The 17,648-nt window shown below is 35.5% G+C and overlaps 5 protein-coding genes across 5 annotated transcripts; all 5 read right to left on the bottom strand.

Annotated features, from left to right (window-relative positions):
* Positions 1-8: 8 nt before the first annotated feature.
* LOC109584720 (probable serine/threonine-protein kinase DDB_G0292354) lies at positions 9-1,588 on the bottom strand. Its single transcript, XM_020000544.1, has 2 exons — positions 1,347-1,588; positions 9-1,285 (listed from the first exon to the last, which is right to left on the bottom strand). Exons 1-2 carry the CDS (start codon positions 1,512-1,514, stop codon positions 113-115), a joined length of 1,341 nt encoding a protein of 446 aa, XP_019856103.1. The 5' UTR covers positions 1,515-1,588; the 3' UTR covers positions 9-112.
* A 39-nt stretch (positions 1,589-1,627) lies between these two features.
* Positions 1,628-6,108, bottom strand: LOC100634489 (islet cell autoantigen 1-like protein). Its single transcript, XM_003388954.3, has 6 exons — positions 5,851-6,108; positions 3,572-3,644; positions 3,396-3,519; positions 2,865-3,066; positions 2,625-2,815; positions 1,628-2,571 (listed from the first exon to the last, which is right to left on the bottom strand). Exons 1-6 carry the CDS (start codon positions 6,046-6,048, stop codon positions 1,701-1,703), a joined length of 1,659 nt encoding a protein of 552 aa, XP_003389002.1. The 5' UTR covers positions 6,049-6,108; the 3' UTR covers positions 1,628-1,700.
* A 37-nt stretch (positions 6,109-6,145) lies between these two features.
* LOC105313927 (uncharacterized) lies at positions 6,146-9,947 on the bottom strand. The gene is made up of 13 exons (XM_020000543.1): positions 9,725-9,947; positions 8,289-8,349; positions 8,096-8,234; positions 7,941-8,042; positions 7,751-7,894; positions 7,535-7,699; positions 7,424-7,488; positions 7,236-7,370; positions 6,982-7,177; positions 6,825-6,924; positions 6,662-6,768; positions 6,474-6,611; positions 6,146-6,408 (listed from the first exon to the last, which is right to left on the bottom strand). Exons 1-13 carry the CDS (start codon positions 9,885-9,887, stop codon positions 6,289-6,291), a joined length of 1,635 nt encoding a protein of 544 aa, XP_019856102.1. The 5' UTR covers positions 9,888-9,947; the 3' UTR covers positions 6,146-6,288.
* Positions 9,948-9,986: 39 nt separating this feature from the next.
* Positions 9,987-13,867, bottom strand: LOC109584718 (ankyrin-1-like). The gene is made up of 19 exons (XM_020000540.1): positions 13,346-13,867; positions 13,183-13,288; positions 12,933-13,134; positions 12,793-12,891; positions 12,604-12,750; positions 12,493-12,558; positions 12,390-12,440; positions 12,282-12,339; positions 11,970-12,121; positions 11,628-11,923; positions 11,264-11,568; positions 11,135-11,217; positions 11,036-11,086; positions 10,835-10,994; positions 10,668-10,789; positions 10,462-10,620; positions 10,281-10,418; positions 10,142-10,237; positions 9,987-10,097 (listed from the first exon to the last, which is right to left on the bottom strand). The coding sequence occupies exons 1-19, from the start codon at positions 13,842-13,844 to the stop codon at positions 10,029-10,031; spliced, it is 2,859 nt and encodes a 952-aa protein (XP_019856099.1). The 5' UTR covers positions 13,845-13,867; the 3' UTR covers positions 9,987-10,028.
* Positions 13,868-17,634, bottom strand: LOC100634615 (uncharacterized). Its single transcript, XM_003388955.2, has 8 exons — positions 17,522-17,634; positions 16,919-17,473; positions 16,539-16,702; positions 16,253-16,453; positions 15,397-15,565; positions 15,210-15,349; positions 15,009-15,161; positions 13,868-14,958 (listed from the first exon to the last, which is right to left on the bottom strand). Exons 1-8 carry the CDS (start codon positions 17,547-17,549, stop codon positions 13,954-13,956), a joined length of 2,415 nt encoding a protein of 804 aa, XP_003389003.1. The 5' UTR covers positions 17,550-17,634; the 3' UTR covers positions 13,868-13,953.
* Between the last annotated feature and the right edge of the window lie 14 nt (positions 17,635-17,648).

Raw genomic sequence — 17,648 nt, forward strand, 5'->3', positions numbered from 1 at the left:
AGTACATAACAATAGATTTACAACTAAGTATAGATCTGTAACTTCTTTATAAAAAGTAATAATTAATAATGATGACAAAAATTATTTTAATGTTACTGTTCTTAAACTTTAGCTAGGACTGATAGTCATGACTCAGTGTACAACGTGCTTTGCTACACTTTACATAATATTTTCGAGCTCTTGTAAAAATGTATCCATCGGGCTTTGGCTCCAATGGTAAAGGTATAGTATATGGCAATTTTTCACCTTCATCACTTTCAATTATTGTCTCCTTTAAATCTAGAACATGGTGCTCCACTGGTGGCTCTATCATGTCCTTCTCCTTGCTATTAGTAGTTGACGATGACATCATATCACACAGAAGTGGACGATCTTCTTGATCACTTGCTACCTGATGATTGTCCTCAACTTTAGGGATCAAATTTGATATGTTGAATGCTAGTATATAACCAGAAACAGTAATTAAATCTTTATCTTCATCATTTTCTTTAGCCGGTTCTGTTGTCTTTAGGTTTGGTACTGCTGGTTGCTCCCAATCTAACGGATGACACTCACTGATTCTTAAATTCCTTTGAGCTTGTTCAAACAGCTCAATTAAATATGCATAGTTTGGTTTATCGTAGTAGGTCAACTGTTGCAGATACTCTAAGTATGCATTAAATTCATGTGGAAGTGTAGTTATTAATTTATGGTGATTGTAATGTAACTTTGCTTTTCCAACATCTTCCTTTTCACGTAATGTCTTCCATGGTAAGCTGCCATTGGCTAGTTCCACTAGCATATAGAATACTGACCACAGATCGTCTTGTCTACCAAGATCACATCCCTTATGAGCATTTAGAGATGCATAACGAATAGTTCCACGAAACCCAGTTGTTCCTCTTGGTGGTTTTAATTCTCCAGTAGGCATTATGTACTGTCGAGACAGTCCAAAGTCAAGTAGAAAGCAAGTTTTGGCATTTTCTCCTGCACCCATTGCAAAGTTTGACGGCTTAAGATCTCTGTGCAAGAATCCACAGTTGTGCATTGACTGTACTACTTTTATTATTTGAACACCTAGTCTTAGCACAGTTGAAATAGAAAACTTTTGATCAGCTTGTTTCTTTCGAAGCTCAGAGAGGTTTGGTCCAAGTAATGTCATAACAAGGAAATTAGCCTTTTCTGTCCTTCCACATCCAATAAACTCACAAACTTGTGGTATCCCTTGTAATCGTTTAAGGACTAACGCTTCCATTCGTAGGACTTGTCTGTTACTAGAAAGAGACTCAGCTTTCAAGGCAAAATCCTATTGTAATATGTAATATACATACATCAAAATGAACAGTTCGTTTGGTAAAAGATCATACCTCATTATTGCTTAAATCTTTCACTTTATATATTTCCCCAAAGCCTCCCCCTCCAATTTTACCTAAAACCTTCCACCTTTCTTTTATTACCACTCCTTCAGACAGAAGACAACTGCCGTCTCGAGACTTGGTCAGTGGCTTTGCCATTGCTACGGAATGCATATACATTACAGATGTTTATTATTATCAGTTGTTTCCATAGAGACGAAATAGCCACACCCGCAACTATGAATTTCAAACATTTTGAATAATTGAATTTTTAATTTTTGAAAAAAACCGGCTGAAGTGTTGAAAATAATTATTACTGTTATATTTGACAAAAAAATAACTGACTGAAGAAAATAATCAAAATAATCATGCTTTTTCATTTGCAATAGGATCTAAATGTGCAAACAGGTTTGCCCATTTTTGGCCTGGCGCCTGGTTATCATTAGTGGCACTAGAACCACCTACCATTGGTTTATAACCAGGAGATCTACCGCTACTATTGAATGTATAAGGAGCTGTTGATTGAGAAGCAGGTGATGGAAACACAGGAGGGACCATACTAGGTAGTAGTTGACGAGCAGGAATCAACTGCGTCGCTGGCTCATTTCCAATACCTTTTGGTAAATTAGAGTCAATACTAATATCTTTTAAATCGTTTGAAACAGATGACACTGCAGACAAAGGATCGAAAACAACCTCTTCAGGCTCAGGTTTCGTAGGTAGCTTAGACTCATTAGCCATTAATTCATTAATCTCTTCATTGAGCTCACGAGGAGTGCAAGGTTGTTCAGCTTCTACAAGATCATCAGTCCAATCATCGTTATCACTAACAACTGGTTGTTTCGGCTCTTCTGATTCAGCTGTTGGTTTACTAGAATCAATAGCAGAGTACTCATCCCATTCATCAGTTAATAGATCACGCTGTTGATCAGTAACAGGTGAAGTAACTTGAAGTGGCCTTCCAGTATCATCATTGTCATCCAGTGCAAGGAGATCACTAACAATCGAAGACATTGCATCATCTTGTGGAGGAAGAGTTGGAACTGGTGCTGGAGCTTTACTGGATCGAGACTCCCTCTGTAGCATATCAAATAAGCTAGTATTACCATCGTGCTGCTCCCCAGATTCTGATTGACTCTCCTCCTTTGATTCTGTTTCAGGCGGAGGCAGTGGAACTTCCCCCTCAAGACCTTCATCAGAGAGGAAGTTTAACCTATACTGATGCTGTGTTTGGGATCTAAACAATATTAAATCATTAATTCACAATAATAAAACAGCAAAATGACTCACTTTAATGTCACTAGCACTTTATGCAGTTCATTTGCAGCATTGTCCAGATAAGCTAACATTTCCTTTTGATACTGAGGAAGAGTGTGGGACAGCAGGTTAGAGCGACTTGCTGCAACCATATTTATTTTCTCAATCAAATTAAACTTCATTTTCTCAAAATATTTTTTAGCTTCTTTAACAGTTGCTTGGACCTTAAAATTTAATAAAATATTATACTCAGTCAATAATTGATTTACATACCTCACGAAATTTTATTAATTGTTCTCTGGCATCAGGGTTATGCAGTTTCTCTGAAACATCTTTCATCCATAGCAATGCTGCTCGATAATCAACCCGAGCTTTCTCAAATCTTTTAATAGACTCAGTAAGATCTCCAATAGCGGTATTAGAGAATGTTGAAAACTCTTGCTGAAGTCTAGTAATTGGCTCCATTGTTCTCAATCTACATAAAAAATAATTACTGCTCAATTATTCAAATTTGCTATCAGTAAAGATTAATATTAAAGAACTGAGGGCCGTATTTAACCACGAATGGGTTTTATAAGTTACACAGATATTGTCACCTTAAATTCCACCCAGTATAAACCTGATGCAATCGGTGGAGTAGCATATTAGCAAACTTCAGACAATATTGTCAATCATAAAAATAAGACTTATAATTATTTTTAAACATATAAGCCACAAAATTTGAAATCTATACCAAAATTAGAGAACCTAAATTATTTTCATGCAAGAAAAACTCTCTAGCTTCATAAAACTATCAGTACAAACCTCATCTTTGCATTTTGATCATGAGCATTTCCAACTTGCTTCATGACACTTCCAGCATGAGTCACATCATTCTCTCCATTAGCAAATAAAAACTCCCCAAGTGATAATTCATAGTCTGACAATGCTATCATTCAGAGAATAAAATTATTATGATAAATTAAAAGGACATAGAATACCTCGTGTATGGTAACTGCATCTACCAAGGGCCTGTAGCAACATCTGGCATGATGTCTGAAGATGATGAGCTTTCTACATGTACATAAGAAATATAAAATAGTAAATGAACAATAAAGTTCATTAAAATTAAAAATGTACATGTATAAATTAAGCTCTGCGATGCTGTTAAGAGCTTGGTAATCTTTGGTGTGGGGATAGTTAATCATAGTTTATCAATTGGTATGATTTCCACAATAATCACTGTATAGCTATAAAGACAAAACAACTCACTGATAATAAGTAATTGATAACAAAGGAGGCTAATCCAATATGACACACTTACATGTACTTTTGTTATTATAGCCATAATTATCAAGCTATACAAACAAGAACTGGGGTTGGATACAAAACCTCAATTACAATTACACATTCAATTACACTCCTTTTGTAAAAATAGACTCAATTAGAACTGATTATATCACGTTGAATCACAAGTACTATTCTGATACATGGCTTGCTTTTTACAAAACAGCATAGGAAACCCTGATTGTCACACTTCCATATACAATGTGTACAATGCACATATGATCATGCAATGTGAACATAGGTGGTGGTAGAATTGAAAGAGCGGTCGGGCAAGTAAAATGGCGAAAGTACGCTACAATTTCAGCCACACCTACTTTTCCACACGTATTTTGGGCGTGTACTCAACGCACGCATACATATGACTATACCATAAAAATACGCCTAAAAGGCACCCTACATGTACCTTATCTGTAAAGCTCTATCCAACCTGGTCATCTTGGAAGGCTTGTTGATGAAGGAAAGCAGAAAAGACTGTCTCTTGCTAGTCATGGTAATTCTTGATGACAAAATTGATGTTATTAATTAAATTTTTATTTCTGGTCAAAATTTTTGGCCAGGCATGACTGTCCATACCCGACCGTACCAGCGCCTATGAATGTGAAGTGACTACTGAAGAAGATGTATAGGTTATACACCGAGGTAGAGGTTTCTATGGTATTTATTAACCGAGCGAGGCAGTCGCGAGGTTAATAAATGCCATAGAAACCGATACCGAGGTGTACAACCAACTTCTACCATGACACTTGAAAAACAACTACCAGCTGCTGATAATAAGACCACAGTTGACATACATACAACATATCTAACAGGCTAGGCCAGTAAAGAATCTACCAAACTTGATAAATGGACTAATAAGAGCATAAGCGTAGAGTACCAAACTGCCAATCAATTAATTATTTAATGAGATAGGTTTATATTTTTACGAGCTAGGTTAATATGAAAAATAATTGACCTCCAATACTGCAATCTGATTGGTAAATCGCAAGGTGGCATGGTAGAATTTCATTTTTTTACTGAAGAGAAGGATCAACAAAATTAAAAACACCTGGAAATGAATAGTTATTATAATTATCAATGGTTAATTTAATATCATACATAGTTACATACGTTTATTTAATTAAAAATGGCATCACTAAAATATTTTAAATGAAGAGATGGAATCCAGTGTTTCTCTTTCTTTTGAATTTCAAGAGTCCTTATAAACATAATAATCTTTAAATAATACTATCTATGAGCATGATGAAGCTTTCTCGTACAGCATAAATGCACATCAAGAACATACCGATTGCAAAATTTAATACCCACAACATTTCCTTTTTTAGGTCGGGCAAATATACAAAATTTTGAACCCTCGAAATTTAAGAAGTATAATAATAGGAGGTTTATGCATGCCTCATCTTAACGTCCCTATCAATACAACTAATTAAAAAGACTTTTTTAGGAAGTGGAATAAAAGATTAATTATAGGCATACATTATTAGCCATTGGTATCAATGTTCCATTCCATGGTATTTGTTTCATAAATTCCAATAAAACCCTATCCCTGTTAATACATTATTATTATGCAATTTTGAAAGTACTAAGTATTTTTTAAAATGGCAGTTTTATAAAATTTGCAAAAATTAATACACATGCCCGTTAAAAATAATAAATTCAAAAAATTAAATCTTGATTAAGTAACACATAATTTCTCAATGTAGTAACCTATTGCTCAACAGTACATTGTCTGTAATACAGAACTAGAATACAAAACCGTTTGGTAGTACCCTTAACCATGTCCATGATAATTTTTAGACAAAAACAGCTCACTACTACACATAATCATAGTATCAATGACACAATGAACCATTGTCTCTGATTTGATTCATGATAACAATATAAGCTGTCACAAGTAAGATTACAATACTATGAATCAAGTTACAGGGCAACTTGCCTCTAATTTTAAATCAATGTCAGCATCACCAGCGACAATGTGCTCGTCTTCGTCCCTCTTCAATTTAGTCAGTACTGTCTGCTTCGTTTTCCAATATTTCTTTTTAAGCCTTTGTTCAAGTGACGGGTTTTGAACATAGCCATCCTCAACCGACCCGTAGTGATAAGACATAACCTCTGCGCTCCCAAAACCTTCCATAATACTGTCTTCTCTTCCTCCAAAAATGATAAATCAGAGTCAGACTTTGTTTCCAATTAAAGCCCAACCAACTTCCTTTCAATAATCCTTTGTTAGCTATGGTTTAATACAATTTTGACAAAACAATAAAATTAATTGCAACAAAAATTCAACATTAATTCAGCCAGCATAAATCTAGCTATTACGCATGCACAATGTGTTCATAAAAATAATATTATTATAATACAAAGTTTCCACTCTTTAAAACCATGATACAGAATTGACCCGTGGCACAAAGATGCCCAAAGTGACAAGCAAGAATAAGATAAAAGAGCCACCAATTACAAAAGCAGGATACATAGGAACAAGTGCTATTTTTGCCTAAACAAAAATAGAAAGAATAATACAGTAAGTAAATACACATGCATCACAAAGAAGTAGCTTACAGCATATCTCGTAGAATTAGTGTAATTCAAAAACATCTCTAATTCTAAATCAGGTGTGTCAGAGAAGACAAATGGTCTACAGGCAACTTGAAGACCAAGAGTACGAATACTTCTACCTTTAGCAGTGAGAAGAGTGGCCTATACACACACACACAGTATCACAATTAAAGAATTTAAAAAGCTATTACCATTGCTACAGGGAACACAACTGCTAAAATCCATTGAAATACATTAAGAAAACCAAGTGCAATTCCAGTTGCATAATGAGGATCATTTCCACTGAGATCTTTATAAGCTAGTAATACAAAATAATACAATAATGGTGCACAATGTAGTCAGAATAATACTTACAACTAATGACATTCACCACGAACACAAATATAACTGCAGTGGTTATAAAAGCCAGTTTTCCATTTAACACTTTCAAAAACTCGTACACATGATAGACCTCCTACAGAAAAATTATAATAAATTCTTTAAAATTAATAATAATTGTTAGAAACTTTACTTTTGTTGCAGTATTTAAATTCTTATAGTGTTTGTTTTGTACTTTGTCAACTATGTTATCAATGTAAAAAGAAAGCATCTGACACTGTGAAGCATAATTGATAACCACTGCAATGTATAAAAGATCAAAGAATACAAATCCCAGCATTGCAAAAGAAACAAGTGAGTAGTGCAATCCATCATAGACATGTTGGTCACTATATAGAATTAGCATACATGTAACATGTACATGTAAGTTTTATAATATAAACTAACATTGTGAGTTGGTATGTACTGTTGGTAAACCAGTGTATAAGTGTGTTTGATTTGTCCAACTTTAGAGCAAATATACGTAATATACTAACTCCAAATGAAAGAAAGAACCACAGTACTCCAGAAACAAGAAAACCACTAAAAATATAAAAATATAGAATTAGTACTATTAATAATTGTATACAACATACAGTAAAACAAACACAGGTCTCTTTCTAGATTTATTGACACTTGTGTAATTATAACTTAAGAATACCTATAGATTAAAATTACTTATGTCCTAGTTCTCTCTCTTCACTTACAGTTTCAGACAAGGAAGAGAGGTTTTCTGTCTCAGAAAAACGAAAAATTACAAATCCAACGATATAAGAACTCAAGATTAACAGATAACTTATTAAATCTTGAGTAACAATATGATCATCACACATCAAGACAGAATAATTCCCTTTCTTCACAGGTGCTTGAGACTAAAAACAATATAAAATTAGAAAAGGAACTTGTACCAAATATAAACTAACCTGTGATCTTGAGAAACATGTAGTGATCTGTGCTATACAGGCAAATATCAGCATGCTAAAAATAAAAATAGGATATACAACATTGCAAATCCTCTTGTACAAAGGTGCAGGATCAAAACGTGACCGAAAGGACCTCCAGCCAATCTAAATGATAATAAATCTGCACCATTCAATTAAAGTAATCATATACCAATTTGAGAAGAATATGATAAGGATTAAGAACATATTTCTTGCAAAGATCAAGTGCTATTGTTGTAGAAGGCTCGTCCCAGCCAAAAGTTCCAACACCAGCCTTCATAAAACAACAGTATAAAGCAAAGGACTCAATTTTTTTATAAAAATTACCAAATTGTCGTATCCTCCAGTCGAGTCAGTGAAACTTGCTGTTAAACGTCCTTCAATGATTCCTCCAGTAGTTTCATCATCATTAGTAGATGTTCTGCTGGGTATATCCAATACCTCAACTGCAGTATCACCATTATCACTGTGAAACAAAAATAATTGTAGTATAATAAAACACACAATAACAACAACATACTCATGTGAATAGAGAGAAAGGTGTTGCACATTTTGCTGCTGTGATTGCCTACCAGATAAATCTACAAGGAGCAAAAGTCAATGTATCAATTACAAAACTCAAAATGCCACAACAAAAAATCTTATGGGAAATAACCAATCTTCATTCATAGCAAAAGGCTAATACAATGTATACAATAATAGCACACCTGCAACATCAATTACATGTAGACCTGTTGGTCCTTGTTGTTATTATAATGTGCAATATTAGACACAGTTTATATTACGAAAATTTGGAGATAAAAATTTTAAATCAAATTTTTGCGGCATTGACATGCAGTTATTGTACAGGGGCCATGCATGTTGCAAATTAAATTCTTGCATTTTCTGATTCCATCACTCTATTGCAAAAGTAATTTCTAAGAAGACACACATGACACCTGTTCTACCTACCATGTAAATGGTAGAACAGTGTGCATCTTGTGGAAGCCTAACACAAAAAGGAGACAGGAGGTGAGTGTTTAATGATAGCAATGCTTTTTTACGTATGATTTATTTTATTCTGCCAGCTGCAGTATAGCTAAGTGTTCTGCTAATTTACATGTATACGTATGTGGCATCTATCACTACTGACTAGTGCTTAGATAAGTAACCTGAGTAAGCTATTGCATGTTATGATGTTACAGTCACATGATGAATTTACCACAAAAGAGCCTCGATCACTTTATGACAGGCAAGTAAAACAAAATTTATTTCGCAAGAAATTAGCAGATAGACATTGCATCAGTTATTCCAAAATCATCTATCAATTATTTACATTTGTGTAATTTGTTGCATTTATCTACTTGACGTATCAGTCTTTCTTGTATCGTGTGTCATCGTCTAAACAGAAAGTGATTTTTAAATGTGTCTAAATGCATAATATTGTCTTTAAAAGACAGTTTACACTTGGGCTTGCAGTCTTAAAGACTTTTAAATAAAACATGTATCATGACATGTAAATAAAAAACTCATTTTAACATCATAGAATTGTCACAAGCACTGCCATTTAGCATTGTGCTCAGGGTGAAGGTGTAGTCAAGATAGGTGTGATCAATGTAGCTGATTAGATAGTGTAATAATCTTCCATCTTTTTGCATCTACTTTTAAAGCAAAATCTTGTGTATGTACTCATCTATCGTGTATAAAAATGCAATGTCCGGTAATTAACACCTCTCCTTCCGAACCAGGTCTGAACTGTGAGACGAGACTAGGCTCTGTTTGAAAAATTACAATAATAGCCCATACCAACTGGTCTATATAATATATGTATCACGAGCACAAAAGGAAATTTTTGTTTTTTATTTCATTTTCATTTAAGTATGTATGACACAGCCTAATTATATAATTTTAATCCATATAAAAATTTAAATAATATAAGGCACACTATAAATAATAATGTAAAATGACGAGACTTACAAGTGCTATTCAATGTTCTCCTGCTTCCTCCTCTATTAGCAGAATTATCAGACGAGGGAAGAGCAACATAACCTGTGCTGGGACCACTATGATCTAAGTCCATCCTTGTACTAGTAGATTCCTCGTATGAATGGGTTATTAATGGCGTATCATAAGAGCTCATAGTTATAGCTAGCCACCAACAAAAGGGCAGGTCACCCAAAAACCAGTCAGCACCCAGTCAGCAAAGGGCGCGGCCCTCTACAATGGGGCGTAAATAAAATTATTTTATTAGTTATTGTAAGGTTATGAAAAATAACAGTTGTTATTGCATTTGCATATTATGTATTTTAGTATTCATTGCTGCATAGTTTGCCTTCAGTTGCAGTCCATGCTGCAGGAAAAAATAAAAGAACATTTATTTTCTACACCATATACCTTTAATAAGCGAAAGGCATTGACCCACATTTGAAATGAAGAGTAATCTTCACAACAAAATATCTTAAAGTCTTGTTTCTTCCAAGAGTCAAAAGGCTACATAAATTAAATATATATGATTCTAACATTTGTAATTTACCTTCACTATAAAGCAAAATGGTGTTGGAAGCGACTGTACAAACTGCTTTTTATGTGAATGCAATTCAGCAACTCCATCAACAATGGTATAGAGACATTGATCAATGCTAGCAATTACTTTCTGCTTATCAGCTGAGCCCTACATAGCACACAAATTATGTTTATTACTCACATAAGCTTACTTTGTTTGATGTGCTGCTGCTGCATATTCCAGAATGATTTAAGTAAAAGGTATCACTTATCCACTTTAATTTATTCCCTTGCTTGCAATAGCTCATTTTTGAACTCACAAGAGGAACTCCTACATCTGTTGATTTTTCAGTAATTCTCTTTATAGGAAACTAAAAAGAAATGTATATATTCCATTAAAAAATTTTTGTTTCCTCACAGGGGGCTCTTTCCATAAGAAGTATTTTTTCTCATTGCTACGTAGAACAAAACGTGGCTGACTCTTTTTAGGCCAGCTAAAAGTAATTGTATGTAGAAGTTCATCTTCTTCTAGTTGGCGTTCTACACAATCATTGATTAAAAGTATTTATTAAAAAGAAATCATACCATGTTTAAAAAGGTCAGAAACTTCAAACAAGGTATGGTTGATATTAGGTGCTATTCCAGCTTTATGTACAGCTTTAAACATTATTTGAATGACTGGGGCATCTTCAGGTACTTGAATGATAACAGTTTGCACACCTTCAACTTCCACAGGAATAAAGACCTACGAATTAGTGTATTTATTATTAAAATGCATTTTAATACTTGTTTTGAAGACTTTGTTACAGTAGTTGAATTTTTAGCAGCAGCAATGCTCTATTAATATGAATTTATGATAATCATAATAAACTAATAACAAGTTACTTTTGCTTGCAATATCTCAATCTCAGATGACGTTAAAGTCATACTGCAATCTAATGTAGCATCTACATCAATATCATCAACTTCTAATAAGAAATATATAATGATGTTAATTGATAATGAAACTATTACTTTGAATCAGTAAATCATTATGTTCATCTTTGCCATCATTTCTAAGTGCATTGGAAGCAGATAATGAAACCATTAAAGGACTATAGACTGAATGATTTCCATTTGATGGTAGTTTTTGTGTCATTTGAGATCTATGATGCACTTCTTCAATCATTCCTGAACTTTCTGTTTCAATGTCTTCCTTTTCTTTTATCTCATTTTCTGAAAAGTCTATTTCTTCATCTTCTTCTTCAATGACAGGTGGGATGCTTAACTCCACTGTTGATGTTCGCTGTGCTTCATTCCAAGATTCTAATGCATATTTACTAATGAAAATAATTATCATTAAAGATTGTGCAATATACTAAATTTCTTAAGAGCTTACTTGATACAATTTACTGATACTTGTAACTCTGCAGTATGTACTTCTTTTAGGGGCTCATGAATGACAATATCTCCTGTGTTTAGTAAACTCAACTCCTCCTCTTTTTTGGATAGTTCCATTAATGGTGGGTCCATAACACAACCAAAAGACTCGAATGCTTCTTTGCTGAGTGGTTTAAAGTCCACATATGCATCATCATTACCATCATCATCTGACTGTTCTCCATCACTTCTATCAGGAGAACTCAGGTCATCATCACTAATTAGCTGAAGATGAGGTATAGGAAGCGATTCTTTCTATAATAAGTGCAATATAATTATTATTTATTATAATTGCAATTACCTGAAATGTAACTGTAATTTCTTCAAAACACGAATTATTACTTGTACTTGTAATTACGATAGCTTCTTCAAAATTGTTGCTTCTAAATTTAATCTCATCTGCACTGGGAGTTATAAGCTCTTGAGAAACTGTCAAGTCATCATTTGTCTCTTCTAATCAAAGAAAGATTATGATATTTATTAATTTTGTAGACATGATTACTCATGCATTATGATCAATTAACACAATACTGCTATATGGTAGTCTCGCTGCCCAGACCATTGCCCAGCCTAAAGTCATTGTGTGCAGCAAAACTAGCTATGTGATACTTACTCTGTGAATCATTTGAAAGCTCACCAGAACTATGATGTACTGGTACATCATTGGAAAGCTACATAATTTTTATAGTATGCAAAGAGAGTCAATAATGTACTTCCATACCACAGTATCTTTAAACTGCCATTTAAAATCTTCTAATTTGTCAAAGGAATTCTGTATTATGAATTTGACAAAATGTAAGTGAGGTTGAAACAGAATAACTCACTGTTTTTCCACCATCATCACTACTTTGAGAAGCACGGCTAAGACTGTGGTGGGGGGTTAAAGATGTCTAACAGGTCAGATTAATAATTTACCACATTATTTTTTTAGTTACCAAAATATCTGGCTTTATTGCTTTAAAAAGCATCTTCATACAATCCTTGTGGTTGTTTTCCCTTGCCAAGTCAAAAGGCTTTAGGCCATCAAAATCTTCGACATTCACAGGAGCTCCTCTCTTAATAAGAAAAGCAACTGCTTCTGTCTATCGGAACAATATATAACAAAATGGACACATTATACACACTTGTCCTTGATCAGCTGCATCATGCAATGGTATTCCTCCTAGATCATCTTTGTCAGTGAGAGAACCACCATTATCTAATATCCACTTCAGGCACTTTACCTAGACTAAGGTCAGAAAACAAATTAATTTTTAATGCATACGTGTCCACTGGCAGCAGCATAATGAGCTGGTGTTGCTCCTTCAGCTGATCTCTGTCGAGGAGGTACACCACTGCCAACAAGTACTTTGAGACATTCTACATTACCAGCCTGAGCAGCAGCGTGGATTGGCAACATGCCATCATTAGCACCGATGTACAAGTCACCTTTGCCATGATTTATCAACAATTCCAAACACTCCACACTATTTGTAAAAAATCACAATTATAATTACAAGTATGGTCAACTCAACCTTCCTTCCTGAGCTGCAAAGTATAGTGGAGTGGCACCATGATCAGTCCTTTGATTTGGAATGTATGATTTGTGTCGTGTCAAGCATTTCAAACATCTGATGTTATCTAGACATTAAACCAATCGTTAATAATTGTACCAATTTGATTAATTTTGAAACATACTTTTAGCGGCACAGATATGAACTGGAGTTACACCGTTAGCACCTTTGTCACTGGGGACAGCAGCTGTGCTTTCCAAAAGCCAATTAGTGATTGCTGTTTGTCCAAACCTGCAGGCTATATGCAGCACTGTTGCTCCTTCTGAAGTGGTATCGAGAACTGAGCATTGAGTAGATTCAATCAGATACTTAAGACACTCCAAATGACCCATAGCGGCTGCATCATGAGCAGCAGTTGACCCATTCTTTGCAACTGCATTAGAAGATATACCAGAGTTTTGAACCAGCCATTTCAGACAATCTAATTTCCCACTTCTTGCTGCATAGTGAATAGGTGTAGCTCCATAATCATCGGTTTCGTTGAAGCCCCCTAATGTCCTATAGGCAGTAATCAGACAAGTTTCGTGCCCCAAACGTGCTGCATTGATTGCTGGGCGTTTAGACTTGTTACAATGGTGACAAATGCTAGTATAAGCCTTCTTCTTCCTTTTTAATCTCCACATTTCAAAATTAGGGTGGGGCTCAATTTACTGATAATTTTATTAATAAACCTGACTCAGCAGAAATTTAATACTACAAAAAGTATACACAGTCAATCAAAAACAAATTAATTTAATGCAAATTTTCAATGTCACAAAGAATGTCATTGACCAAAGGCCTATCTGCAGGTTCTACGCTAAGACATGACTGAATGAGGGTTACAAACTGAGGCCAATTGATGTGCTGTAACTGCTTGTCTCGCTCGCTACCCGACGTTCCCAGAGCTTTTCGGCAATACATCTCAATTAGCAAAACACCATAACCATATATGTCTAATGAAGGAGAGAGGCTATCAGAATCCATAGCTTCTGGAGCAGCATAAGCAGAAAGAGGTGTTGCCATATAAGGGAAGAATCCTATATCGGTGATCTTTCCCTTCCATCCATTGCCTTTAGGTTCCAAGAGGACTGTGTGACTACTAAGAGAGCCATGAGTGATGGGAGTTGGGTGAAGGTGAAGATAAGCAAGCCCACATGCAACATCCTTGGCAAGTGAGAGGATATGATTACGGGATAATGGAGCTTCTTCAAGATGAATATTTAACGCTTTGAAGGAAGAGAACTCGGTAACAATGATGTAATCCTCAACAGTGGTAGCACCAATGAATAAAACAATATTAGGATGGTGTAGCTTGCTATTGAGACTCATTGCTTTCCTGTAATCTTCAAAAGACCGAACCTTACGAAGACATTTGACACCAACTTTTGTTCTGCGAAATGAGCCACTGTAAAAATTTCCGGTACGAGATTGCAGTATCATTTCCTGCTCATTCATATCTATATCATCTTTCTCCAGCGCCCAAAAGTCATCAGTGGAATAAAGAGGATCAGAAGAAGACACTGATGTCATTGATGTAGACTGAAGTAAGGACAGCTCTTTGCGTAATTGTATCAACTGAAGTTCAGTTGTTTCAGAACTTTTTTCCTTGATATCTGAGAGCTCCTGCTTAAGTTGCTTTATTTCCAGTAATGCCTTCTGTAGCTCATCCTGGGAAGACTTTTTTTGAATTTCGGCTGATTGTGCTCGCTTCTTGGCATCAGAAAGATCACTGAAGAGTGTAATTGACTCTTTTCGTTCCTATTAAATTATATTTATTCACATACCGCACGTGAAATGCAACTGCTTGCCTTAACTGCATTTTCTTTTGCCTGTAAAACTTTCTTTTCTGCAACCTCGGCAACTTTTCGAGCTTCAACAGCTTCCTGTTCTGCTGCATCAGCTCTTTGCTCTGCTCTCTCGGCTCTGGCTTGTTCCTCCCCCAGTGGCAATAGAGCAACATTCTAAGTGAAGAATGTATGCATTATCATGGTAAGATAAAGGAAACTCACCTTTGTAGTAACAAGCATCCACTCTTTCCTTCCCTGGAACACACGGTCATATAACTTACGAACATACTCGTCAAGAAGTGGAGCACTTGATGAATTATCTAGTATCACAGTAGCAGTCCATCCTTCATTATCTCTTTTCACTAAGGCACTCATCAATAACATAATGATCACCACAAAAACAACTCACTTAACTCAACAACAGCAGTATCAGCCATCATAATCTGCTCTTGCCAGTCTTTAAAATCTTCCAGTTCAGCAACTCCACCAAACAGTACCAGCCACACACAGTGAGGGCCCAATGTGAAAGAAGATACAGCATGATACAGACGGCCTGCTACCACAGGTGGCAGTGGTACCTATATCGTGACACATGTAATTTAATTCACACTATAGGAAATGTTTATGTAATTAATACACAGCAACTTCATTAGTAACTAAAATAAATCAATTATTAGATACAAATGCAGTAAAATAACAATGTGAGAGGCACTATCCATGTATATATAGCTGGACTAATATTTAGATTCTTTATTTTCACAATAACCCCTTTATCAAGCAGATTGTGAAAAGTAATTCAGTATAAATATACACATGTAAGCCACATTTCATCATAATACAGGTTCAATAGAGCACATAAAAATCATTAAATAGTCTATAGTAGATTAGAACAATGATTAACCACAGTAAGTAGTTTACAGCCAACCAATAATAGTAATATGCATATGTGTCGAATTCATGAGATTATAAAAGGTCAGATTGCTAGAAGCCATTTAATAAGTTACTGTCAGCAGTCATATTTGCAATAATTTGATTATATGCTACAGCTACACCTATAAACAGTAACTGGTAGAATTATTATGACTCTAAACTGATAGATAGGACAAAAATCAAATAAAAATGCCAGGAGCTAAAGTCAAACTATATATAGCACGGATTAGTTACTGGAAATGTAATACATGACTCAGTGATTCACAGTAACCGAATATACAATAGTAGTAAATATTACTCGGAAGGTGAAATCAATAATGTATTGCATAACTTACATTTGTCCAATTTGTAGTGGGTAAATCAAAAAGCCAACAGTCACTTAATACCTTAGCATTGTCATTCTCACCTCCAACAATCAATACACAGGGGCAAGGCTTAGGGCTATAGAGGCCAGGTGCAAATGCAATCGAGTGATCACAAGTTCCAGCAGGCCAAGGTACAGTTGAATCGGCAGGAGAGGATAATTTGGTCCAAAACTAGTGACGAAAACCAAATTGTCACATGACAGGAATTTAAAGGAAAAGTTTGGCACTAGAGGTAACAAAATGAAAATAGACTCACCACACTTTCTTTTTCAAACTCTACAATGTAAACATCCCGCAAACGAATTCCTTCATGTTGATATCCCCCAAACATTAGAGCCCTATTCTCACTGACTGCTGTCACAGAGAAGTTACTGCATGGAGGAGGAGGATCACCAGTCACATGAGGTACTGACCATGAACCTATGTCAACAAAATTTCATCATACCACAACAAAGACAGGTGTACAAGACATGCACATGTAGATCCAACAATAATTATCAACATTTTAGTAACAAGGTTTCTGTAATTTTCCCACATGTCGAACATGTTTAACACATGTTAACAGACGAAGCCACTATATTTAAGGAATTTAAAACACTAGTGGCGACAAATTACAATGTACATACACCAACTTACCCGACTGAATACAAAAGAGGTGAGCCTCATTTGTCCATCCATACTCGGGCTTCCCTCTCTTCGGTATGTACATAGCTTGAGGCTCGTGGTTATCCGGTAAAACTCCATACCCGCCAAAAATAAAAAGATAATCTTCATTACGCAATCTGAACCTGACCATACCACACTGGGCCTTCTTCATAGGGAGGGACGTCTTAAAGCTGCTGCTTGAATGAGGTGTAATTTCCTTCCATCTCATGGTAACGGAATTCAAACAATGAAGACTATTGTGATGGCAGCCACCGTGGCCACATCTACCACCGAAATAGTAAATGTCCTCCTCAATATTAGTGACAGCGTGATAAGCAACACCTAGTGGCGGCATACCACTGGTCGGTATCTGGCTCCACTCTCCGCTTCTCATATTGTACATTTCTACGACGGACAGAGCCTTTATCTTCTCTGAGCTGGAATGGACCTTTGGGACTAGTTTATGCCAACCGCCCCAGAGATAGACTCTATCACCAACTGCAACCATAGCGTGTCCCACACGAGGTTGAGGCTGATACTTTTTACCTGCAGATAAACTAGACAATGAAAAGAATTAGATTCACGTTTTCTTACCATGGTGTAGTTTAAAGCGACTCAGCATCTCGAACAAGGCCTCACAATCTTTCTTTCAAGCAGACACGAGAGTCACAAGGAGAGGCGCTGCACTTTAATTGTATGGCTGTTCTTCTCCGCCCACAAT

Source organism: Amphimedon queenslandica, unplaced genomic scaffold (assembly GCF_000090795.2).
Source record: "Amphimedon queenslandica unplaced genomic scaffold, v1.1 AMPQUscaffold_13175, whole genome shotgun sequence".
Taxonomy (NCBI): Eukaryota; Metazoa; Porifera; class Demospongiae; order Haplosclerida; family Niphatidae; genus Amphimedon; species Amphimedon queenslandica.